The 25,850-nt window shown below is 44.6% G+C and overlaps 2 protein-coding genes across 6 annotated transcripts; both read left to right on the top strand.

Moving 5' to 3' along the window:
• The first annotated feature begins 21 nt into the window (after nucleotides 1-21).
• Nucleotides 22-11,556, top strand: afmid (arylformamidase). 5 transcript variants are annotated; one of them, XM_014183260.3, is made up of 12 exons: nucleotides 23-259; nucleotides 543-629; nucleotides 1,340-1,430; nucleotides 1,768-1,872; nucleotides 2,888-2,936; nucleotides 3,745-3,830; nucleotides 4,088-4,160; nucleotides 4,412-4,509; nucleotides 4,677-4,755; nucleotides 7,314-7,449; nucleotides 7,749-7,856; nucleotides 8,179-11,556. In XM_014183260.3, exons 2-12 carry the CDS (start codon nucleotides 600-602, stop codon nucleotides 8,206-8,208), a joined length of 885 nt encoding a protein of 294 aa, XP_014038735.1. In that variant the 5' UTR covers nucleotides 23-259; nucleotides 543-599; the 3' UTR covers nucleotides 8,209-11,556. The 5 variants fall into 5 exon arrangements, with proteins under 5 accessions (XP_014038742.1, XP_014038735.1, NP_001134570.1 ...); XM_014183267.3 differs by lacking the exon at nucleotides 543-629 and having other exon boundaries at nucleotides 22-259; NM_001141098.3 differs by lacking the exon at nucleotides 23-259 and having other exon boundaries at nucleotides 352-629; nucleotides 8,179-8,469.
• Nucleotides 11,557-12,249: 693 nt separating this feature from the next.
• Nucleotides 12,250-25,801, top strand: LOC106591143 (soluble calcium-activated nucleotidase 1). The gene is given in 7 exon segments (XM_014182335.3): nucleotides 12,250-12,465; nucleotides 18,901-19,376; nucleotides 20,610-20,736; nucleotides 23,838-23,978; nucleotides 24,130-24,317; nucleotides 24,319-24,334; nucleotides 24,591-25,801. Coding segments are annotated over 7 exon segments (1,518 nt in total). The 5' UTR covers nucleotides 12,250-12,266; the 3' UTR covers nucleotides 24,962-25,801.
• The last annotated feature ends 49 nt before the right edge of the window (nucleotides 25,802-25,850 follow it).

Raw genomic sequence — 25,850 nt, 5'->3', positions numbered from 1 at the left:
GGCGGGAGACTGTTCATTAGACTCATTTTAAAGTTGGACTTTCATTTAGCTTGGACACAACTCATTTGTGGTTGTACTGAGCTCTTTGTTAATTAGACTCATTTTAAATTTCATTATAATACTCTGAAGTCACTACTGTAGTAGGCCTAGGCTAGCAATAGAGTGCGTTCTGTTTTACTGTGTTGCATGTATTGTCCGTTTAGTTAGTGAAACCCTTTTTACTCCGCCCAACACAGGATGTAATGTTCTCCAGCACAAGGTACAGTACACCGTGTACTAATGCACAGTTACATTTGGCGGGCTGCAATTCTAACCAGCTGTTATTGTTGTGCAATAAAGTTACGGTGGTTCACTGACTGTTAGTACAAAATCTTAGCCCTTGTCGTTAACAAATAAACAGCTGTTTATGTAGAATTAGCCAACTGAAACCTTTTGCCTGAGAACATTGGGACACCCCGCAGACACTCGTCCCGCAGACCCGTTGACCCACTGTCCTCGATGGTCGTTTTTTTCCCCTGCTTATCTTTTGTCCAATTCCAAAGGTTCTCAGTGTTGTGCCTATCGCAGTCTATCTGCTGTTGTTACATTCAAGAGCAACAATGTCACGTTGGAAGGATATGAATAAGGATGTAAGTGATGTTAAGATGATGTCTGTTCATACAGTAGACATTGTACTGTAAATATGTAACCGGTGCAGCTGTAGCTCTGCGTTGTGTGTGATTGATTGAGACTAAAGACGTGGACCTCGGATATCAGGTTGTTTTAATGCATTACAGTTCTCTCTCCTGCATCCAAAAGAAAATACACAACATTTGTAGAGCACAAATATGTGCGTCTCACGTAAGTACGCGCTCTCCTATTCCCCAGGATGCAGGCATGCATAATAACAAATCAACATAATTCAAAAAAAGATTACTTTTTAAAAATGTAACCTTTATATAACAAACTTTTTAACAACTGTTAGAAATATATAATAATGTCTGCAAGTAGCCTAGTTCCTCTTTTTCATAACCTACTCTCTTCATTTCTAAACTTTGCCTATCCATTTGCCATTATTACTATAAAATAAAGCACCGTTTCTCATATCTAAATATCGATTATAAATACTTTAGTTCACTGCTCACATCACCTGTTGAAACAACAACAAAAGTATAAACAAAAACCTGTCTGTTGACTTCTGCTGTGAATGAAAAGTTCTGAATGACTACCGACTGAGGGCGCTGTTGGTCTGCGCCCTCGCTGTCTGCCAGATCTTTATGAGCTAACGTTCCCACTCCAACCGGCTCGTACGTATGGCCGCCCCGATTCACAACACACTTGTGTGTGGTTGCTTTGACAGGAGCTAGAGAGGCAGTTCTCGCCCAGCCAGTGGTCGCACAGAATGTCAGCAGACGACGTTATCAAATCCCACGTGACGGCGCTCAAAGAAGGTCTGTCGATGATTGATTAACTAGGCGATAAAGTTGATTATTGACAAGAGTGTGGGTTCAGGAAAGAGCAATAGCCAACTGATTGCTATAGGGATCTTTAGGCTAGCCATGACATATGGGTGGTGCCCGCAGTCCGAGTAATGAAATGAATGATTGGAAAGTAACCAACTGTATGTCGTTGGTTTGATTTCTATTGTTGTTGTGTCCCGTATGTTTAACAAGTATTTCTGTATCCGTAGGTTACACTACAGTTTAGTCAAAATATATTTTTGTAAAGTAAACAAAGGGGTGTGTCTCTGTATATTTCTCCGTGTGCATGTTTTTGGTGCGTGTGCAGGTACGGAGCGTGCCCGTGGCCTGGCCCAGACCCTTCTCAACGTTCCCTATGGAGAAGGAGAGGGGGAGAAACTCGACGTCTATGTTCCCACCACCACTTCTCTAGGTGTGTGTGTTGTATAGCCTGCTTGTCAACAACACCCCCCCCCCCCCCCCCATCTCCACAGACAGCCCTCAGGCATCATCCCTCTGATCCCAGCTACTGAGACACACACCTTCATTCTTTATCTCGTGGTGAAATGAAATAACAGAAGGGTTTCAATGAAAACTGAGTTATTTTCCGTCACTGATTATTTAAGATATTACATCAAAATAGTGTTAAAAGGAAGCATAAACCAAAACTCTCTCCAGATTCAATCTCCTGATCGAACACTAGTGTACTGCAGCAGCAGTATGTTGAGACCAAAGGGGGTATACTATTGTGTAGTACTGTAGTGTTGTACTGTGGTGTTGTACTGTAGTGGAGTAATGTAATGTTGTACTGTAGTGTTGTACTGTGGTGTTGTACTGTAGTGGAGTAATGTAGTGTAGTAGTGTAGTACTGTAGTGTTGTACTGTGGTGTTGAACTGTGGTGTTGTACTGTGGTGAAGTAATGTAGTACTGTAGTGTAGTACTGTTGTACTGTAGTGTAATAGTGTTGTACTGTAGTGTTGTACTGTGGTGTACTGTGGTGTCATATGATCCACACAGACACAGGCAGTGCCCTGGGTTAGACAGCTCATATGATCCACACAGACACAGGCAGTGCCCTGGGTTAGACAGCTCATATGATCCACACAGACACAGGCAGTGCCCTGGGTTAGACAGCTCATATGCATCTGGCCATGGATCTTCTAAGTGGGTGTTTGCGGGGGAGGGGGTGAAGGTGTGTGGAATGACGGAAAAAATGGCACAAATCATCATTCTGTTACCAAACTTTGCATATGCACTGTTCTTCAAGTAAATTCGGGTTTTTTTGTCAATTTTCACTGGAAATGGTTAAAAGTAGTTATTGTGTTGTATGGGGCTGTTTAACTTTGTTTTTTGTTTGACATACATTTTAAAGTAAAGAAATCTGAGTGTCCGCATCATTCTGTTACTGTGGAATTGCCCATAACCAATGTTTTCTTTCTTCTTATAGATGTCCCACTGGTAATCTACCTCCACGGAGGCTACTGGCAGTTCCTTAGGTATCTATCTATCTATCTATCTATCTATCTATCTATCTATCGATCTATCGATCTATCGATCTATCGATCGATCGAAAGAGGCATTTGTCTCTCTGGTCATGGCTGTGATATTGGGTAATTAACCATTCTACATATTCTATTTCGCTCGGCTTTTCTCATTTGGGAAAAAGTCCATCCTCTCTCCTCCGTCCTCTCTCCTCCATCCTCTCTCCTCCATCATCTCTCCTCCATCATCTCTCCTCTGTGACCCGGAAACCGATATGTGGTGGGAGAGAGTCATTTTGTTAGTAGGTGAAATGGAAGTGTCCTCCCTCCTCAATAGCCACCTTTCATCGAGGACAGTCATGTGTATCCTACTGAGTCCTTCATGGACAGTATCCTACTTCAGTATCCTACTTCAGCATCCTACTTCAGTATCCTACTTCAGTATCCTACTTCAGTATCCTACTGAGTCCTTCACACCCCCTTTTGAAGCAGTTGTATTCTCAAAGGAGAACAGCAGATAGAGAACAGCAGGCAAAACATTTGAAAAAGATAATGCTACTTATCCATTTATATATAGAATGTTTTGCAAAATGTGTTTTGTCACTTTACACATATATTTTGGGATTTTCACCCGTGTAAACGTAATTTGCCTGATGCCGCGTGTGTGGAGAGGAGTCTAATTTCATACAAGCGCATTTTTCTCCACGTTACTTCTCCACCTGTCCTCGGTTACTTTTGACCTTTTTCAAAAGGAGGCGAGAGAGAGGACGCAGGAGTTGAGCAAATCCATTTGAGAAAAGGCCTATATGTTTCTTCTTCCTAGTAAGGAGGAGTCCGGGTTTATGGCTGTCCCATTGGTCCATAAGGGCGTCGTGGTGGTCGCCGTGGGTTACGACATCGCTCCCAAAGGTATCGTTGGTGTGTCCCTCGTTTGTGATGTCATAGCAACATAGGAGACATTATGAATGCGTCCCAAATGTCTCCCTGTTTATCTATAGCGTACTACTTCTGTAGACTGCAGCTGGGGTCTTCAGAGCACAGCAGCCTGTTGGTCGAGAGCAGCTTCAGCCCTATGGGCCCTGGTCTAAAATAGTGCACTCCATCTGTCCCTCGTTTGTTCCTATTTTTTTCTTACTTTCCTCCTCTTCCCCCTGTTTCCTATCCAGGGAACATGGATGTGATGGTGTCTCAGGTGCGGAGGAGTGTGGTGTCCGTCATTCAACAGTATTCACACATTAGGTGCGCCCTCTTCATCAGTCTCAATCTCAGATCTGTACTTACTAAAGGCAGTCTTAATGATATAGAAGCAACTTTTAAATCAACTTCCATTGCCCTCCAAGAGTGGCTGAATATAATCTTTACTATCTGACTAAAGGAGATAGTAACAAATATGTCATGATTTGATGATATGAATGTCTAGGCTAGGGGTTGGTTTCTGACTGGCAATTCTCTCTGTCTCTCTCTCTGTCTCTCTCTCTCTCTCTCTCTAGTGGTCTGTACCTGTGTGGCCACTCTGCGGGGGCCCACCTGGCTGCTATGATCCTCTCTACAGACTGGTCTCAGTACAGTGTGACCCCTCAGATCAAAGGTGAGGTTAGAGGTCAGGAGATAGAGGATTGTCAGCAGAGACGTGAGCTCAGTAATCTTTCTCCATAATCACAGAAAGACCTGCTTTTTTATTTTGAATGATTGACAATCTTCTCTCCCTCCTATCTCCTTACCCATACATTGTCTGTCTCTCTCTCTCTCACTCAGGTGCTTTCCTGGTCAGTGGTATATATGACCTCCTGCCCATCCTGTCCACCTATGTCAACGAGCCTCTGAAAATGACAGAGTACGTACCACACACCCCCACACCCATCCACCCCTGAAGATGCACCACTGAATGCTCTACCTCAGGTATTCCCAAACTGGGGTACGCGCAATGCTGTCGGGGGTACACCAAATAAAAATTTGATTCACATTAAAAAATATATATATATCATTTAATTTCTTTTTTCTCACATTTTCAAACAGTACATTTATATTTTCCAACGGGGCTATACATTTGGGTGAGGTTTTTTTTCTCGCCTGAGTAGCCTTGTTTCACTGCAAAAAATAAAATTAAACCATTTGGTGTTCAGCGAAATAACAACACAATGTCAAATACAGGTAGCCTAGTCAAATAATTAACATCCAATCACATTAACCATTACTCTCTCGCGGGAAACCTTCACTCTTGTGCAGACATTGAGAAACGAAACATGACAATTTGAAAAATAAGCCACAGGAGTTTTTTGAGCGAGAATAAAGATGACTTTCGAGTAGTAAGACATGTATAAAAGCAACAGATACCATTAATAAGAAGGGGCTAGAAGCGTCTTATATGGTGAGCTACCGAGTGGCTAGGACAGGCAAGCCCCATACTATTGTGGAGGACTTAATTCTTCCTGCGCCGCAGATTTGGCAGGGACAATGCTGGGGGAAAAGCCCCAAAAACTATACAGACAATGCCTTCATCAAACACTGTTTCACGACGCATCCGTGACATGGCAGGAGATGTTTTGAAACAATTACTGCTTTGCATACAAGCCAGTGAATTATATGCGTTACAGCTGGATGAGTCAACAGGGCCTGGCACAGCTCCTGGTATATGTCTGTTACGTTTATGGGGGGTCAATTAAGGAAGACATCCTCTTCTGCAAACCACTGGAAACCAGGACAACGTGAGGATATTTTTCAAGTACTGGACAGGTTTGTGACATCAAATGGACTTTGGTGGTCAAGATGTGTTGGTAGCTGTACTGATGGCGCAAAAGCCATGACAGGGAGACATAGTGGAGTTGCTCCCGACGCCACTTGGGTCCACTGCAGCATCCACTGAGAGGCTCTTGCTGCCAAGGGAATGCCTGACAGCTTGAAAGACGTTTAGGACACTACAGTGAAAATGGTTAACTTTGTTAAAGCAAGGCCCCTGAACTCTCGTGTATTTTCTGCATTATGTAATGATATGTGCAGTGACCATGTAACACTTTTACAACATACAGAAGTGCGCTGGTTATCAAGGGGCAAAGTATTGACATGTTTTTTTTAAATTCAGAGACGATCTTAATGTTTTCTTTACTGACCATAATTTTCACTTGTCTGACCGCTTGCATGATGACGAGTTTCTCACACGACTGGCCTATCTGGGTGATGTTTTTTCTCGCCTGAATGATCTGAATCTAGGATTACAGTGACGCTCTGCAACTGTATTCAATGTGTGGGACAAAATTGAGGCTATGATTAAGAAGTTGGAGCTCTTCTCTGTCTGCATTAACAAGGACAACACACAGGTCTTTCCATTGTAAGATTTGTTTGTATGCAAATGAACTCAAGCTTATGGACAATGTCAAATGTGATATAGCGAGTGAGCTGGGTGCACAATTACGCAGGTACTTTCCCGAAACGGACGACACAAACAACTGGATTCATTATCCCTTTCATGCCCTGCCTCCAGTCCACTTACCGATATCTGAACAAGAGAGCCTCATTGAAATTGCAACAAGCGGTTCTGTGAAAATTGAATTTAATCAGAAGCCACTGCCAGATTTCTGGATAGGGCTGCGTGCAGAGTTTCTTGCCTTAGCAAATCACGCTGTTAAGACACTGATGCCCTATGCAACCACGTACCTATGTGAGAGTGGATTCTCAGCCCTCACTAGCATGAAAAACTAAATAAAGGCACAGACTGTGTGGAAAATGGTTTAAGACTGAGACTCTCCAATACAACCCAACATTGCAGAGTTGTGTGCATCCTTTCAAGCACATCCTTCTCATTAACCTGTGGTGAGTTATTCACAATTTTTGATGAACAAATAAGGTTTTATATGTAAAATGGTTAAATAAAGAGCAACATTATTGATTATTATTATTTGTGCCCTGGTCCTATAATAGCTGTTTGTCACTTCCCACGAGCCAGGTTGTAACAAACTCAGACTCACTCTTATGTTTAATTAATGTATCGTATCGTGTGTGGAGGCTTACAATGATGGCAAAAAACAACATTTGAGAGTGCGCTGACCCTGGTGCTAGAGGGTGTACAGCTGGAGGTTGAATGTTTGAAGGGGTACGGGACTATAAAAAGTTTGGGAACCACTGCTCTACCTTATCTACTAATGGTCATCTAAGGTCAGTGAGTAATGGTGTTTATCAATGGCCAAATTATTTGTGTGTGTTTGGCATTGTGTATGTGAGAGAAGGAAGAAGATTAAATGGATCCTATATTTAGAGAGAGATGTAGTCTGTGTGTTTGCTCTGTGGGTGTCCAGTAGCAGTCAGTGCCAGTCAGAGCCATCACCAGAAGCTCCCCTCTCTCTCTCGCCTCTTTTTTTCCCTCTCTCTCTCTGTCTCACTATCTCTGTCTCTTCACAGAGAGGTGGCTCTGAGGAACAGTCCTAGTCAGCTGGTTCCGCAGCTCAAACTCTCCTCCTCCAACTGTGACATCGTGGTTGCCGTGGCGCAGAACGACTCGCCAGAGTTCCGGAAGCAGTCGGAGGACTACTACAAAGTCAGTACAGACTGAACACATAGACGTAGAACACCGAATCAGAGCTGATGAATAGAATGTGTCCGAGTTCCATGGATGGTAAAACAGACATTGTCTGGGACACATTATCTAGATTGTTCTTGTAGCAAGATTTCAGAAAGTGACAAAACAATTCACCTTTAACACAGCTGCACCCTCATATTTTTGGAAGAGTTTTAGGGCCTAGAAAATTACTAACTTTCTGTCCCTTTTTTTTTCTCCCTCTTTGCGCTCCCTCTCTTCCCTTCCTCTCTCCCTCCTCACCTCCTTCCCTCTTGCAGGCTCTGGAGTCAACAGAAGGACTGAAGGTAACATTGGAGGACGTTCCAAACACAGATCACTTCAACATCATCGAGCAGCTAGTCGACGGAGACTACCACCTCACTCAGGTAGGTACCCTCGTCCCTACCTCTTTCTCCCTCTTCCTCCTTATCTATCTTTTTCTTCTCCTTCTCTCGCTCGCCCCTCCCTATGTCCTCCCTCACTCCCTATCTCTTTCCAAGTCACAGTCAACCTTTGAAGAAGAAAAAAATGTATTGGCTAGACAGTGTTATTTCCTCCAGACCTTAGTGTGGTGTGCTTTTTGTGAGTCACTCTCCTTGAGCTAATGGTCATTACTCATCATGAGTATCAGTTTGTCTGTCTCAAAGGGTAAGATGAACTTGACCTTTGTGACCTTTGTCTTTATGCGTCTACCTCCTCCTTGTACAGCTGCTGTTAAAGATGATGGGGAAGAGCTAAAGAGATACAGGGACACCGGCCAATCAATGAAGAGATACAGGGACACTGGCCAATCATTGAAGAGATACAGGGACACCAGACAATCATTGAAGAGATACTGGGACACTGGCCAATCATTCATTTACATATCAAACACAAACACCTCTGTTCTGAACCACATCTAGAGGCGCCACACACCAGTTATTATGGACTGATGGCTATTGGCTAAACAAGGTGGTTAGGTAACAGGTATTAAGTCCAAAAAAAAATAAAAAATGCATGAAATTAAATAAAATGTATGCATTCACTACTGTAAGTCGCTCTGGATAAGAGCATCTGCTAAATGACTAAAATGTAATGTAATGTATTATGTTTTGTGTTACAGAACCTCCGGGGTGAAGATTCCCTTAGTTACAGTTCTTGGATCAGTTTTGATTCCTCTTAACTTTAACTATTAGTGGGGAGAAAATGCAAAACTGACCCAAGATCAGCGTTTAGGGGCAACTTCACCCTGCTCCGTTACAAAAGCTATCACCTGGAGTTCTTCCTGGTTCAAGTCATGACCAGGAAATACTCCAGGCCCTGCTTTATGTCTTATAGAAAAGTGGGCAATCATTTTGGCTCTAAGGCCGCATCGGGATTTTCTAAATTCCGAGGAAGGCCGCACAGATTTTTTCCCCAGACCGATTTTTTTGTCAAAAGCAATTTGTGGGCCAGAAAAAGGGAAGTTATTTAACTTTTAGGTCCAATATAATCTCTACATACTTTCTAATTTTAAACGTTCAAGAGTCATGTTCCCTCTAAGCTGCGACTTCCTCCAGGACTGCTGCGCAGAAGATCTTTTGAGAGTGTATTTGTGTTAGAGAGGCACATGGTTTTGATTGGTCTCTCCTGTGTTAGTCTCTTGTGGTTGGCTACCTCAGTAAATCCTCACAGACTGGCTGATAACCTCATGATGATACATCCTACTCTCCTTACCTACACAGCTAACCTGTTGACATCTTTTTCTTATTTTTTTTTTTACCTTTATTTAACTAGGCAAGTCAGTTAAGAACAAATTCTTATTTACAATGATGGCCTACTTGTAAAGCCCCCCTAGCCAAACCCTCCCCTAACCCGGATGACGCTGGGCCAACTGTGCGCCGCCCTATGGGACTCCCAATCACGGCCGGTTGTGATACAGCCCGGGATAGAACCCGGGTGTGCGATGCAGTGCCTTAGACCGCTGCGTCACTCGGTAGGCCATGCCGTGATGAGACGATAGAGATAGAACTTCACTGAGTTCGCCCCATTAGTTTGCACTATATAGATAAAAGTTTGTTGGTGGGGGTAGCCCACCAGCGGTATTTCAATCCCCAACGAGTGAATGCGCTTTTCAGATTAGTTCAGATCAGAGCGTAGAGCCGCGCTGTGCACATTTGTTGATATTCTTTGCTAGTTAGCGATTTATTAGCCTAGTTATAGATAAGTATAGGTCAGCAATGTTGAGTTACTGTTTCCTACAAGAGCACAAAACCTGTAGGCTACATTTCAAGCTGTCTTCGAAAAGGCAGTCAGGTAAAAAGATTGTCTTAATTAAAGGGGCAGTGTTGTATTTTGAGACAGGTTTGAATATTCAAATAAGCCAATAGGCAGAGGGGTAGCCTACATTATCTAATTCTCTGTATGGTAATAATAATGAATTGTATTTTGTAAGTGGTTTCTTGCATCGTACAATACAATTTACAGTCACCTATTTGGCTCATGGTGTTACAGACCAAGTTAAAAAATCATTCATGAATTAACGTCAAGCCCTTCATAAGGAAAATATTATTATAAAAGTGCCATGCAATGTAGTCCTGCATTGAACACCACATATAGGCTACTGTAGGCTATATCATAGAAATCAAAAGCTATTTCCATGTGAAAATGTTATAGGATTTTCTCCATTGGTTTTGTTGGTAGGCCTACATTATGCTTCAATAGTCACAATAGCCTATTGGCTACTGTCTAAAACTAAGGGTACAGCCTATTGGCTACTGTCAAACTGTAAGGGTACACTGTAAACTCACACAAGACCTAAAATTTGCTCAGTGCCCCAAAATATTAGAGGGAACATTGTTCAAGAGTGGCCTGGAGTGTTTTTTAAACCCCAAATCCCCTCCCTACCCGGTCTTACAGTAACAACCAGATTAAACTAAGTTTGCATCCCAAATGGCACCCTATTCCATATATATATATATATATATATATATATATATATATAGCGCTCCGGTCAAAAGTAGTGCACTATACAGGGAACATGGTACCATTTAGGATGCACCCTGTCTCACCGTCTGGCCCAGTACTATCTCACACTACACTATGGTTTTGTCCCAAATGGCACCCTATTCCCTATATAGTGCAGTACTTTTGACTAGAGCCCTATGGGTACATATGGGCCCTGGTTAAAGGTGCCATTTTGGATGTAACCTATACCTCTTCACTCTGTTACTGCTATAACAACTGGTTTGGGGTCAGCTCTTAGGAATCTTTTAGGGAAATGGTCAAACTGATCCTGGACCAGCCAAACTTTGACAACATATTATGTGTCCCAAATTGCATCCTTATATAGTTCACTAGTTTTAACCAGGTCTATTGCACTAGGTAGGGTATAGGGTGCCATTTGGGACTGAAGCATAGCCTGCCAGGATAAAGTAGCAACACTTGTTTCCAGAGCGAGCGAGATAGCTAATCAGTTAACCAATTACTATGCACACATTAATATTGTCTTCATGGCAATTTTGCCAATGCCAGTAGATTTCATTGCTTGTTTTAGTGGCACAGTGTAGTTGATAACGCGGCGACAGTGGCACTTTGTTGTTTCTTTGTATTGTTACATCACTTCCTGTGTTTGTTTCTAAACCTCTCGGAACCATAGAAATAGTCCAGCCATTATGGCGTCATTGACTTGAATAAGGATGCCTGTTCTCTGAACCATATTGACTGGGAATCTTTCCCCACTATGTTGTTCACCTGTTATTATAACTTTATTCACCTGTCATTAGAACCAGGGTTCAAATGATACATCGGCTCTTCTTGGGGGTGCATGAACGATGAGGGTGTTCAGTCTGGCCTAACCCCCACCCTGTAATTCAAACCCTGGTTATTTTCTAAAGGACATGAACAGGGTCTGGACTTCTCGTGTTAAGATTAAGTACATGACATGAATTGAAATCAGTATGACGAAAGGTGAATGTTGGCATTCAATAGGGTACGTCTCGAATGGTGAAAAGTAGTGCACAATATTAGGGAAAAGGTTGCCATTTTGGACATATGTCAATGTTTACCTATATAATTGTCAGATGTGTGTTACACATGGAATTAATTAAAACATTTACCCTAAAATAACCTTTTGACACTTGAATTTGTCTCTCACAATCTAGAACTAAGGAACACTGTATTTTGTTTATTATTCTACCCTAATTTGAAATTGTCAATCTAGATTTGCACACTAAAATGTAGTAATTGTTTTATGTGGGTCATTATGCTTCTTTGTCTAGTAGCCTAAATGCTTGTTTACATTATTGTTTACATGACATGACTAGTAATAATGTTGGTGGGAGAATTATGTAAAGTATCACAATAATTGTGTATGTCATAGAAGTGTTCCAATTCTGTCAAAGCTTTCTTTTTGAGAAAATAGTGGTGAGTTTCAGAGACGGGACTGTCAGGGAAAACTGTGGTTGCAAGGGAAGGAGTCTAGCCTTTTCATAACCCTCATATGAAACGTTATAAATAGGATCATTGTTTTGGGGGAACATAAGGGATATTGTGTTCGACCTGAAAATAACGCGTTGTTCTAGAACGTTATTTTAATTCTACCACACCAGCAGTTCTATTCGTTTCGTTTGGAGTTTTTAGGAAAATATTATTTATCTGAGTCTGAACTGTACTGGTCCCACTTGTATGGACTGTACAGGTTATCCGAGAAGGTCAGGGTCAATGTGTTCAACTCAGCGCGACGGACAGAATATTTTAAGCAAACGCTGGGTCAAGCGACGCGGAAAGGAACGGACCAATGAGGAAGCTCGTTGGGATGCGTCGGATAGGCGGCGGCTATGCGTCGTCATGCGCGGCTGGCAAGTTGGCAGAGTTTATTCCGCTCGCGCCAGGGAAGCAGCGACAAGGCGGAAGTAGAGCTGGCTGCCTCAACTCTCTTCCAGCGATGGAGCAGTAGGCACCGAGAACTACCGAAACACCGCATAACCTCCTCCAAACAGTCGCTACGGGGGGACGCGGAGACCTCCCTCTCACCCAGTAAGTACGGCCTGTCTAAAGTATACCCAGTAAGTACGACCTGTCTAAAGTATACCCGGTAAGTACGGTCTGTCTAAAGTATACACAGCCGTGCATAATAAAGTAACGGATAATTTCAATTGACAAGCAGTCTGGAGGCGGATTTATCAATGCTATCCAATAAGCTAGCCCCTAATGCTAAAGTTTTTACATAAGCTAGCTAGGCGCTTGCTAAAAGTGGAATATACTTTCCGAAACTATTTCCGACCTCTTGACTTTTTCAGAGTTTCCATTGATTGACAGTCATTCACCTAGCTTTTGACGTGTGAGGGTCTGAGGGCGGTGTTTTGATGAGTGACTGCCTGAGTGAGAGAAAGTGAGAGTGTGTTTGTGTTAGAGGCACATGGTTTTGATAGGAGAGACCAGTGTTAGTCTCTTGTGGTCGGCTACCTCAGTAAGTCTTCACAGACTGGCTGATAACCTCATGATGATACATCCTACTCTCCTTACCTACACAGCTAACCTGTTGACATCTTTTATTTAACCTTTATTTAACTAGGCAAGTCAGTTAAGAACAAATTCTTATTTACAATGACGGCCTACTCCGGCCAAACCCTGACGACGCTGGGCCAATTGTGCGCCACCCTATGGGACTCCCAATCACAGCCGGATGTGATACAGCCTGGAATAGAACCAGGGTCTGTAGTGACGCCTCTAGCACTGAGATGCAGTGCCTTAGACTGCTGCACCACTCAGCAGCCCTAACTGAAGTGGAACAGAACCAGTGTTTATGTAACAATTTTCTTTCCAAAATGGCACCCTATTCCCTACATAGTGCACTGCTTTTCAACCCTAAGGCCCCTGGTCAAAATAAGTGCCTTAAACAGGAAATATGGTGCCGTTTTGGACACATCCTACAGTGTTTGGTAATCATTTAGTCTCTCCTAGACCAGAGGCAGATAGCATCATGGGAGACGCCACTCCACAGCAGTTGGTTCCCCTTACAGAGCAAATGTGTGTTTCCCTGGGTTCAAATACGATTTAAAATCATTTCAAATACATTATCTGGGCTTCATTGAGCTTGCCTGGCACAGTGGAACCAGTAGAATAGTTGCAAACAGTCAAACCCCACCCATCAGGGACTCCAACATGCTAGAGAGCAAACGCTAAAAGTCTTTGAAAGATTTCAAATAGTATTTGAACCCTGGTACGTATTCTACAGTATTGTAGTGTCTAGCCCTTGCCTGTCATGTAGCATTGCGTGACTCAGTAGTACAAGTGAGTGGGTGCATAACTGTGACAGAGGAACAACGGAACTAGTACCTACCTGTCTCTACCTTTTTTAAGTCTGTTGCCCCTAGCAACCACGATGCAAGACATGCAGAGAACGGGTCATCTTGTCTGTACCACCCACACACACACACAGAGCCCTCTCCAGTTTCAACTGGAAGGCACCTGTTCCCTCTCCTCCACCCAGCCATGGCACCCTATTCCCTACATAGAGCCTTATGGGACCATGTCAACAGTAGTACACTACATACAGACTGGGTGTTCAGGTACCACACCTGTGTTCAGGTAGAGGGAAGTTGCCCCTAGATGCTGTTGTTGGGTCAGTTTGGCATTTTCCCTACTTCTAGTTAAAGATAGGACTGGGGTAGGTGAAGCTGATTCTAGATCTGTACCTAGTGGTAAACTACACCCAGAAGCGCTGGTAGCCCAGGGTCATATTCATTAGTGCAAACGTGTTGCAACAGGAAATGTTATGCAAAGTAAACTGAGATTCTTTCCTATTGGATAAGTTCAGTTTCTGTCTGTTTTCGTTCATTTAATGTCTAGTGAATACGACCCAGTCCTGGGGAGCCTTGTTCAGTCACTAGCTGGTTTAGTGTCTAGTGAATACGACCCAGTCCTGGGGAGCCTTGTTCAGTCACTAGCTGGTTTAGTGTCTAGTGAATACGACCCAGTCCTGGGGAGCCTTGTTCAGTCACTAGCTGGTTTAGTGTGTAGTGAATACGACCCAGTCCTGGGGAGCCTTGTTCAGTCACTAGCTGGTTTAGTGTCTAGTGAATACGACCCAGTCCTGGGGAGCCTTGTTCAGTCACTAGCTGGTTTAGTGTGTAGTGAATACGACCCAGTCCTGGGGAGCCTTGTTCAGTCACTAGCTGGTTTAGTGTGTAGTGAATACGACCCAGTCCTGGGGAGCCTTGTTCAGTCACTAGCTGGTTTAGTGTCTAGTGAATACGACCCAGTCCTGGGGAGCCTTGTTCAGTCACTAGCTGGTTTAGTGTGTAGTGAATACGACCCAGTCCTGGGGAGCCTTGTTCAGTCACTAGCTGGTTTAGTGTCTAGTGAATACGACCCAGTCCTGGGGAGCCTTGTTCAGTCACTAGCTGGTTTAGTGTCTAGTGAATACGACCCAGTCCTGGGGAGCCTTGTTCAGTCACTAGCTGGTTTAGTGTCTAGTGAATACGACCCAGTCCTGGGGAGCCTTGTTCAGTCACTAGCTGGTTTAGTGTGTAGTGAATACGACCCAGTCCTGGGAAGCCTTGTTCAGTCACTAGCTGGTTTAGTGTCTAGTGAATACGACCCAGTCCTGGGGAGCCTTGTTCAGTCACTAGCTGGTTTAGTGTCTAGTGAATACGACCCAGTCCTGGGGAGCCTTGTTCAGTCACTAGCTGGTTTAGTGTCTAGTGAATACGACCCAGTCCCGGGGAGCCTTGTTCAGTCACTAGCTGGTTTAGTGTCTAGTGAATACGACCCAGTCCCGGGGAGCCTTGTTCAGTCACTAGCTGGTTTAGTGTCTAGTGAATACGACCCAGTCCCGGGGAGCCTTGTTCAGTCACTAGCTGGTTTAGTGTCTAGTGAATACGACCCAGTCCCGGGGAGCCTTGTTCAGTCACTAGCTGGTTTAGTGTCTAGTGAATACGACCCAGTCCCGGGGAGCCTTGTTCAGTCACTAGCTGGTTTAGTGTCTAGTGAATACGACCCAGTCCCGGGGAGCCTTGTTCAGTCACTAGCTGGTTTAGTGTGTAGTGAATACGACCCAGTCCCGGGGAGCCTTGTTCAGTCACTAGCTGGTTTAGTGTCTAGTGAATACGACCCAGTCCCGGGGAGCCTTGTTCAGTCACTAGCTGGTTTAGTGTGTAGTGAATACGACCCAGTCCCGGGGAGCCTTGTTCAGTCACTAGCTGGTTTAGTGTCTAGTGAATACGACCCAGTCCCGGGGAGCCTTGTTCAGTCACTAGCTGGTTTAGTGTCTAGTGAATACGACCCAGTCCCGGGGAGCCTTGTTCAGTCACTAGCTGGTTTAGTGTCTAGTGAATACGACCCAGTCCCGGGGAGCCTTGTTCAGTCACTAGCTGGTTTAGTGTCTAGTGAATACGACCCAGTCCCGGGGAGCCTTGTTCAGTCACTAGCTGGTTTAGTGTCTAGTGAATACGACCCAGTCCCGGGGAGCCTTGTTCAGTCACTAGCTGGTTTAGTGTCTAGTGAATACGACCCAGTCCCGGGGAGCCTTGTTCAGTCACTAGCTGGTTTAGTGTCTAGTGAATACGACCCAGTCCCGGGGAGCCTTGTTCAGTCACTAGCTGGTTTAGTGTCTAGTGAATACGACCCAGTCCCGGGGAGCCTTGTTCAGTCACTAGCTGGTTTAGTGTCTAGTGAATACGACCCAGTCCTGGGGAGCCTTGTTCAGTCACTAGCTGGTTTAGTGTCTAGTGAATACGACCCAGTCCTGGGGAGCCTTGTTCAGTCACTAGCTGGTTTAGTGTCTAGTGAATACGACCCAGTCCTGGGGAGCCTTGTTCAGTCACTAGCTGGTTTAGTGTCTAGTGAATACGACCCAGTCCTGGGGAGCCTTGTTCAGTCACTAGCTGGTTTAGTGTCTAGTGAATACGACCCAGTCCTGGGGAGCCTTGTTCAGTCACTAGCTGGTTTAGTGTCTAGTGAATACGACCCAGTCCTGGGGAGCCTTGTTCAGTCACTAGCTGGTTTAGTGTCTAGTGAATACGACCCAGTCCTGGGGAGCCTTGTTCAGTCACTAGCTGGTTTAGTGTCTAGTGAATACGACCCAGTCCTGGGGAGCCTTGTTCAGTCACTAGCTGGTTTAGTGTCTAGTGAATACGACCCAGTCCTGGGGAGCCTTGTTCAGTCACTAGCTGGTTTAGTGTCTAGTGAATACGACCCAGTCCTGGGGAGCCTTGTTCAGTCACTAGCTGGTTTAGTGTCTAGTGAATACGACCCAGTCCTGGGGAGCCTTGTTCAGTCACTAGCTGGTTTAGTGTCTAGTGAATACGACCCAGTCCTGGGGAGCCTTGTTCAGTCACTAGCTGGTTTAGTGTCTAGTGAATACGACCCAGTCCTGGGGAGCCTTGTTCAGTCACTAGCTGGTTTAGTGTCTAGTGAATACGACCCAGTCCTGGGGAGCCTTGTTCAGTCACTAGCTGGTTTAGTGTCTAGTGAATACGACCCAGTCCTGGGGAGCCTTGTTCAGTCACTAGCTGGTTTAGTGTCTAGTGAATACGACCCAGTCCTGGGGAGCCTTGTTCAGTCACTAGCTGGTTTAGTGTCTAGTGAATACGACCCAGTCCTGGGGAGCCTTGTTCAGTCACTAGCTGGTTTAGTGTCTAGTGAATACGACCCAGTCCTGGGGAGCCTTGTTCAGTCACTAGCTGGTTTAGTGTCTAGTGAATACGACCCAGTCCTGGGGAGCCTTGTTCAGTCACTAGCTGGTTTAGTGTCTAGTGAATACGACCCAGTCCTGGGGAGCCTTGTTCAGTCACTAGCTGGTTTAGTGTCTAGTGAATACGACCCAGTCCTGGGGAGCCTTGTTCAGTCACTAGCTGGTTTAGTGTCTAGTGAATACGACCCAGTCCTGGGGAGCCTTGTTCAGTCACTAGCTGGTTTAGTGTCTAGTGAATACGACCCAGTCCTGGGGAGCCTTGTTCAGTCACTAGCTGGTTTAGTGTCTAGTGAATACGACCCAGTCCTGGGGAGCCTTGTTCAGTCACTAGCTGGTTTAGTGTCTAGTGAATACGACCCAGTCCTGGGGAGCCTTGTTCAGTCACTAGCTGGTTTAGTGTCTAGTGAATACGACCCAGTCCTGGGGAGCCTTGTTCAGTCACTAGCTGGTTTAGTGTCTAGTGAATACGACCCAGTCCTGGGGAGCCTTGTTCAGTCACTAGCTGGTTTAGTGTCTAGTGAATACGACCCAGTCCTGGGGAGCCTTGTTCAGTCACTAGCTGGTTTAGTGTCTAGTGAATACGACCCAGTCCTGGGGAGCCTTGTTCAGTCACTAGCTGGTTTAGTGTCTAGTGAATACGACCCAGTCCTGGGGAGCCTTGTTCAGTCACTAGCTGGTTTCCATCTAATTTGCTGACAGATCTTCATGCAAATATAAAAAAATCTGCGTAAAGAAACATTTTAGCATTTTCCCAACAGTGGGGTTTCCACCAAACAGACTTGTTGCGGTTAAAAGTTAGTGCTTGATGACTTGGTGAACAAAATGTACTTTTTAACTTACATTTGTATTTGGTACATGAAAACTTAAAGTTCAATGTGTTTCCATCACATTTTCACCTCCACATGTTCTCTAGCCAACAGCTGACACATGCAGTGTGGGTAGGTTATCTACATTGTGATGTTATTATGGATAAGAGCAAGAGGGTTTTATTTGTCAAGCGGCAGTTTGTCAACAGAATCAATCATTATGTCACCAGAATAAGACCCTCGATATTTATTGAAAGGAGCATCAAGCTGATCACCGTGCACTTTCCCCACCCTGTGAAGTTCATCAACTTATTTCATCTGTAGCCTGATAAACGGCATGCTGTCCTGAGTCATAGTAGGAGGACCACACACACCATCTCATCACGTGACTCCATGTTTACTTCCATATGATGGATAATAAACCAATATTTGCTGATAAAGGCATTTCCACCACCATCTCTCGCATAATACATTTTACAGACACAAAAAGATCCCACCATGTCGAACGAACAAATTATCTCTCGGAATTAATAAAATTGTACCGAAACTACCTGTTTCCATCTCAGCTGTCGTGATTTATTTTTCATTTTTATAAGGGATGACTTTACTGTGGATTGAAACGTGGTTAGTGGAATGGACATTTTGACTAGTGCTCAGCACCAGGCTGCAGTATAACAATTAACAGTGGACAATATAATGAATGAACAACAATGAAATTAACATTTACTCTCTTCCTCTTCCCTTTTCCACTCCTTTTCTTTTTCCAATTCTCTTTCCAATTCTCTTTTCCCTTTTACCCCCTGCTTCTCTGGCTACTTTCTCTCTGTCCATCTCTCTCTCTCTCTCGCCCCTCTCTCTTCCTCTCGCCTCTCCCGCTCCTCTCTCTCTTGCCTCCTCTCTCTTTCTTTCTCTCTCTTGCCTCTCTCTAACCCGTCCCTTCTTTCCCCTCCCCCATGTCCATTATCTCAGGGTATAATTCAGAGCTGGACCGTGGTGGTGGTCCTGATGATTCCAGTTCCATGAATTCCTTGCGGATCTCCGTTCGAGGCCTTCCCGCCCTGGCCTTCATGGCCGGCGCTGCCTCCGACCCCCGCTTCCGGCTAAAATGGAGGGCCATCATCGTGGCAATGCTCCTCGCCCTCGCCCTGCTGCTCTACCTGCACCAGACAACGGTGGTCGGAACTGGCGGCAATGACGTCTTTGGCGGCTTCCATCACCACGGTAACGGGGCGCACAGCTGGTGGACGAACAATGTCAATGAAGTAAACAATAATGGTAACCGCCAACCGGTGGCTGCAGTGGGATCCAATGGCGGTGTCAACTCGAAGAATAAACACTACAACGACACATATCCTCTCAGCCCGCCGGAGAGGACGGCGTCCGGGAGCATCCGGTACCGTATTGGGGTGATCGCCGACTTGGACACGGCCTCAAGGAGCACCAAGGTATTTGAATCATGCGTAAAAAATGCGTAAAAAAGTCATTAGACTGTTTATGTGTTTTTTTATTTTTCATTTATTACAATTTATATAAAAAAAACGATGTAATTTTTAAAAATAAATCTCCCCAATTTCGTGGAATCCAATTGTCTCTTCGCTGCAACTCCCGTATGGACTCGGGAGAGGCGAAGGCCGAGATGCCGTGTGTCCTCCGAAACACGACCCAGCCAAGCCGCACTGCTTCTTAACACAATGCCCGCTTAACCCGAAAGCCAGCTGCACCAATGTGTCGGAGGAAACACCGTACACCTGGCGACCGTGTCAGCGTGCACTGCTCCCGGCCCCCCACAGGAGTCGCTAGTGCGCGATGGAACAAGGACATCCTGCCGGCCAAACCCTCCTCTAACCCAGATGACGCTGGGCCAATTGTGCGCCGCCCCATGGGTCTCCCGGTCGCGGCCGGCAATGACAGAGCCTGGACTCGAACCCAGGATCTCTAATGGCACAGCTAGCAGTGCGATGCAGAGCCTTAGACCACAGCTAGCAGTGCGATGCAGAGCCTTAGACCACAGCTAGCAGTGCGATGCAGAGCCTTAGACCACAGCTAGCAGTGCGATGCAGAGCCTTAGACCACAGCTAGCAGTGCGATGCAGAGCCTTAGACCACAGCTAGCAGTGCGATGCAGAGCCTTAGACCACAGCTAGCAGTGCGATGCAGAGCCTTAGACCACAGCTAGCAGTGCGATGCAGAGCCTTAGACCACAGCTAGCAGTGCGATGCAGAGCCTTAGACCACAGCTAGCAGTGCGATGCAGAGCCTTAGACCACAGCTCCACTCGGGAGGCCTATGTGTTTATTTTATTCATCAGTTTGCTTTATTTCTTTCATTTAACTATTTTACTCTGAAGTGTGTGGGGATTTGAAGTGTACTCAAAATAAAATGTGATTTGATGTTAATTCAACAAGCTTATTTTATTTAAAGGAGCAGACGTGTTTTTCTACATCAGGGATTAATACAGTATTTTTTTATTTATCTTAGGAGTAGAATAAAGTATTTATCTTATGTCCTGTAGGGTCGGACGTGGTTCAGCTACATGCTAAAATAAAGTATTTATCTCATGTCCTGTAGGGTCAGACGTGGTTCAGCGTCATGCTAAAATAAAGTATTTATCTTATGTCCTGTAGGGTCAGACGTGGTTCAGCTACATGCTAAAATAAAGTATTTATCTCATGTCCTGTAGGGTCAGACGTGGTTCAGCGTCATGCGGAGGGGCCACCTGGTGGTGTCAGAGAGTGGGGACAGAGTGGAGGTGGAGTGGGACACAGACAGCCTGACCCTGGAGAGCCACCTGGCTGAGAAGGGACGAGGTGGTTTCAATTACTTGGTTCCATCTAAAATTGCACTCTCTTCCCTATTTAGTGCGCCACTTAGTAGTGCAGTATATAGTGAATAGGGTGCCATTTGGGACTCGAACCGTGTTGTACCATTTATTCAAATGGCTTCAATGCTTTTTTTTTATATCAGCATTTGTTACAAACTGCTTTTAAAGCTACAATATGCCACTTTTTGGGGCGACCCGACCAAATTCACATAGAAATGCGTGTTATAGATCTGTAGTTCTCATTGAAAGCAAGTCTAAGAAGCGGTAGATCTGTCCTATGTGCTCTATTTCTATGATTCCTGTTCTTAAGTTTTCGATTCTCTACACTATACCTGCGTTTTGTCACAACTATTAGAATTGTAGCAACCAGGAAATGGCAGAGCGATTTCTGCATAGTGCGTCTTTACAGTAACCCGGCCTAGACCCCAAAGACTAAGCAGAAGAGGAGAATGGTTTAAACCAGGGGTTCTCAAACCTCTCCTCAGGGACCCCCACGTAGTTACATGTTTTTAATCTATTCCAGAGCTAGCACCGCTGATTCAACTAATCATCAAACCGTCAACTAGGTGAATCAGGTGAGCTAGTTCTACAATGGAATTGTGAAACGTCCGAGGTTCCACGAGGAGAGGTTTGAAAGCCACTGGTTTAAACCACTGTGTTGTGTTCTCTCTGCCTGGCTGCCAGACCTGATTCTGCTCTCTTGCCAACTCCTTATGGAACCGTCATGCTGTGTAAGGAGTGGCTAGAGAGCAGAGACGGACTGGCAGCCAGGCTAGTATCACACAACAGTAGTTGGAATGTATGAATCTTCAGAAAGGATTCATAGTCCATGACTTATTCCACATTTTATTGTTACAGCCTGAATTCAACATAGATTTAATAGATGTTTTTCCTCTCATCCGTCTATGCACACAATACCCCGTAATGACAAAGTCAAAACATTTATTGCAAATGAAATCCAGAAATATCTCATTTACATAAGTATTCACACCCTTTAGTCAATACATGTTAGAATCACCTTTGGCAGCGATTACAGCTGTGAGTCTTTCTGGGAAAGTTTCTAAGAGCTTTGCACAATTGGATTGTACAATATTTGCCTTATTACCATAATTTCCGGACTATTAAGCGCACCTCAATATAAGCCGCACCCACTGAATTAAAAAAAATATATATTATTTTGAACATAAATAAGCCGCACATGTCTATAAGGTGCCTACCGGTACATTGAAACAAATGAACTTTACAGACTTTAACGAAACACGGCTTGTAACATAAATAAATAGGCTTTAACGAAACACGGCTTGTAACAAAAACAAAATTTGCAGTAAGCTTTAGTTGTCTTTTTGCACTGAGTCAATTCCTCACGCTGCTGTTTCCAACGTCTTATCGACTCATTAAGACCAAGCTCCCGTGCAGCAGCTCTATTTCCTTTTCCAACAGCCAGATCAATCGCCTTCAACTTGAAAGCTGCATGATATGCATTTCTCCGTGTCTTTGCCATGATGAGGGTGACAAAATGACTACCGTAATCAGAATGATGGGAAGTTTGAGAGCGCTCGATTTAATCTAAACAGTAAACAAAAAAGTTGTTTGACCTTAACCCGTTCAGCAATTTCATTGGTCTAATGAAAGCTTCATGCCGCCCAAAAACTGAGCACATCACAGAATGTGTTTTTTTGGAGAAAAAAAAATTGAAAGCTGGAAAAATCCATATATTAGCCGCAAGGTTCAAAGCCTGGGAAAAAAATTGCGGCTTATAGTCCGGAATTTACGGTAATTAAAAAAATTCTTCAAGCTCTGTCAAATTGGTTGTTCATCATTGCTAGACAACCAAGTCTTGCCATCAAATTTAAAGTAGATTTAATTCAAAACTGTATCTCGGCCACTCAGGAACATTCACTGTCTTCTCGGTAAGAAACTCCAGTGTAGATTTGGCCTTGTGTTTTTGGTTATTGTCCTGCTGAAAGATTAATTAATCTGCCAGTGTCTATTGGAAAGCAGACTGAACCAGGTTTTCCTCTAGGATTCTGCCTGTGCTTAGCTCTATTCCATTTCTAGTTTATCCTGAAAAATTACTCAGTCCTTAACAATTACAAGCATACCCATAACATGACGCAGCCACCACTATGCTTAAAAATATGGACAGTGGTACTCTGTATTGGATCTGTCCCAAACATATTACAACACTTTGTATTCAGGACAAAAAGTTAATTGCTTTGTCACATTTTTTGCAGTATTACTTGTTTAGTGCCTTGTTGCAAACAGGATGCATGTTTTGGAATATTTTTTTATTCTGTACAGCCTTCCTCCTTTTCACTCTGTCAATTAGATTAGGATTGTGGAGTAACTACAATGTTGTTGATCCATCCTCAGTTTTCTCCTATCACAGCCATTAAACTCTGTAACTGTTTTAATGTCATGATTGGCCTCATTATGAAATCCATGAGCGGTTTCCTTCCTCTCCGGCAACTTGAGTTAGGAAGGATGCCTGTATTTTTGACTGGGTGTACTGATACACCATCCAAAGTGTAACTAATAACTTTACCATGCTCAAAGGGATATTTAATGTCTGCTTTTTATGTTTACCCATCTACCAATGGGTGCCCTTCTTTGTAAGGCATTGAAAACCTCCCAGGTCTTTGTGGTTGTGTGTAGGCCAGTGACAAAACAATCTCAATTGAATCCATTTTAAATTCAGGCTGTAACACAACAACATATGGAAAAAGTTAAGGAGTGTGAATACTTTCTGTACTTAATATTAATGAAGACTGTGCTGCGCTGGGTGCATCATATTGACCGACTGATCATCATACTGACCGACTGATCATCATACTGACCGACTGATCATCATACTGACCGACTGATCATCATATTGACCGACTGATCATCATATTGACTGACCGACTGATCATCATATTGACTGACCGACTGATCATTATATTGTCTGACTGATCATCACATTGACTGACTGATCATTATATTGTCTGACTGATCATCATATTGACTGACCGATCATCATATTGACTGACCGATCATCATATTGTCTGACTGATCATCATATTGACTGACTGATCATTATACCCCCAGGTATGGAGCTGTCGGAGCTAGTTGCGTTCAACGGTCACCTGTACAGTGTGGACGACCGTACAGGAGTTGTCTACAGGATAGAGGGGAACCAGGCGGTACCCTGGGTTATACTGACTGATGGAGACGGGTCTGTCTCAAAAGGTCAGTGGTGTGGGGGGGTGTCTGTGTAGGGTTCAAAACAGAGTGGCCGGCTCTGAAGGATGAGTGTCTGTATGTGGGGGGGGGGGGGGGGGGTCTGGGTAAAGAGTGGATCACCAGGACCATACTGTAATAACCCTTGACCTCTGTGTAGGGTTCAAGGCGGAGTGGCTGGCGGTGAAGGATGAGTGCCTCTACGTGGGTGGTCTGGGTAAAGAGTGGACGACCACTACCGGAGAGTTCATCAACGACAACCCCCAATGGATCAAGGTGGTGGGTTACCGCGGCGACGTGGAACACGAGAACTGGGTGCCGCGTTACAACGCCCTGCGCAGCGCAGCCGAGGATTCAACCGCCAGGTGAGGGAGGGGGGCGGAGTCTAATACACCTGTCTTTAATCCTCTTGGTTCCTGGAAGAATGTATGACGCACCCTTTAATCTTACGCTAACTCTCTCTGGTCCTCTGAAGATGTCACTTTCTATTGTCTCTTTTCCGAGGCGACCTGATGCACCAAGTCAGTTGTGTGGAAAAACACTCCCTCGATCATCTCACCATCTCTGTCAACTGGGTTAATCTCACACTTTCTCTCCCCTTTCGCTCTTTCTCCCGTCCAGGTTACCTGATCCATGAGTCTGCGGCGTGGTCCGACCGCCTCCAGCGCTGGTTCTTCCTCCCCCGCCGCGCCAGCTCCGAACGCTACGATGAGATCGCCGACGAGCGCCGCGCCACCAACCTCCTCCTCTCCTGCCCCTCGGACTTTGGCGACATCACCGTGGGGCACGCTGGACCCCTCCACCCAACGCACGGTTTCTCCTCGTTCAAGTTCATACCGGACACCGACGATCAGATCATGCTCGCGTTGAAGTCGGAGGAGGACGCGGGGAAGATAGCGACGTATATCCTGGCGTTTACGTTAGACGGGAGGATGTTACTGCCAGAGACCAAGATAGGAGACCTGAAGTATGAAGGACTGGAGTTTATTTAAAATGGAGGGATGGGGAGGAAAGAAGAGATCCTTAGGAGAGACTGGAGGATGCAGAATACAACAGGACAGGTTGTTAGAACTTACAAACATCACCTACCTGTGAGGTAGGAGGACTCTGTTCCAGGAAGGTCCCAGTCATCAAGGTTGTCCAGAAAAACGACTAGTGTTTGGTGACACACACCCTAAGATTCTTCACATGGGCAACTTCCTGCCCCCAAAGGAGTCTGGGTAATGTAGTCCACTAAGTCTGGGTTTAAACAGGCAGCCCAATTCTGAGGTTTTTACCCATCACATCTGACTGGTCAAAATAATTGGCTGCATATCTAAACGCAGCCGAAGAAGACCTATAGTTGAACAGTGGTCAAACAACGGTGACGCTCACAGGAACAAAAATACTAAAATTGACAGGGTTGTGTTCAGTAGGCACAAATCGGAAACATTTTAGTCATTTAGCAGAGGCTCTTATCCAGAGCGACTTACAGTAGTGAATGCATGCATTTTTTTTTTGTACTGGCCCCCCGTGGGAATCAAACCCACAACCCTGGCGTTGCAAACACCATGCTCTACCAACTGAGCCACAGGGAATTACCTGAAGTTGTCCAATAAGGCCAGTAATTTTTGGGGTTCTGTTAATGTATTTTTTTTACGTTTGTGCCTTCTGAAGAGGACCCTTGTTTAAAGTAACACTGACTCAAACGACGTTGGGTTGTCAACATTTGCCATACGTTGAACAGACTACTGAATAAGATGCATGATCTTCTTCCACCAGCTGTTATGTTAATAACTTGTTAACTCTCTTAAAACAGAACACCTCAGATTAAAATGTTAATTGTTATGTCATTCTGATTCTTGATCTGGGTTGGTTGAATAATGGACAGCTTACCACAGA

Source organism: Salmo salar, chromosome 02 (assembly GCF_965601325.2).
Source record: "Salmo salar chromosome 02, fSalSal1, whole genome shotgun sequence".
NCBI lineage: Eukaryota > Metazoa > Chordata > Actinopteri > Salmoniformes > Salmonidae > Salmo > Salmo salar.
The sequence above is the reverse complement of the archived record's forward strand: the minus strand, read 5'-3'. Positions and strand labels throughout refer to the sequence as shown.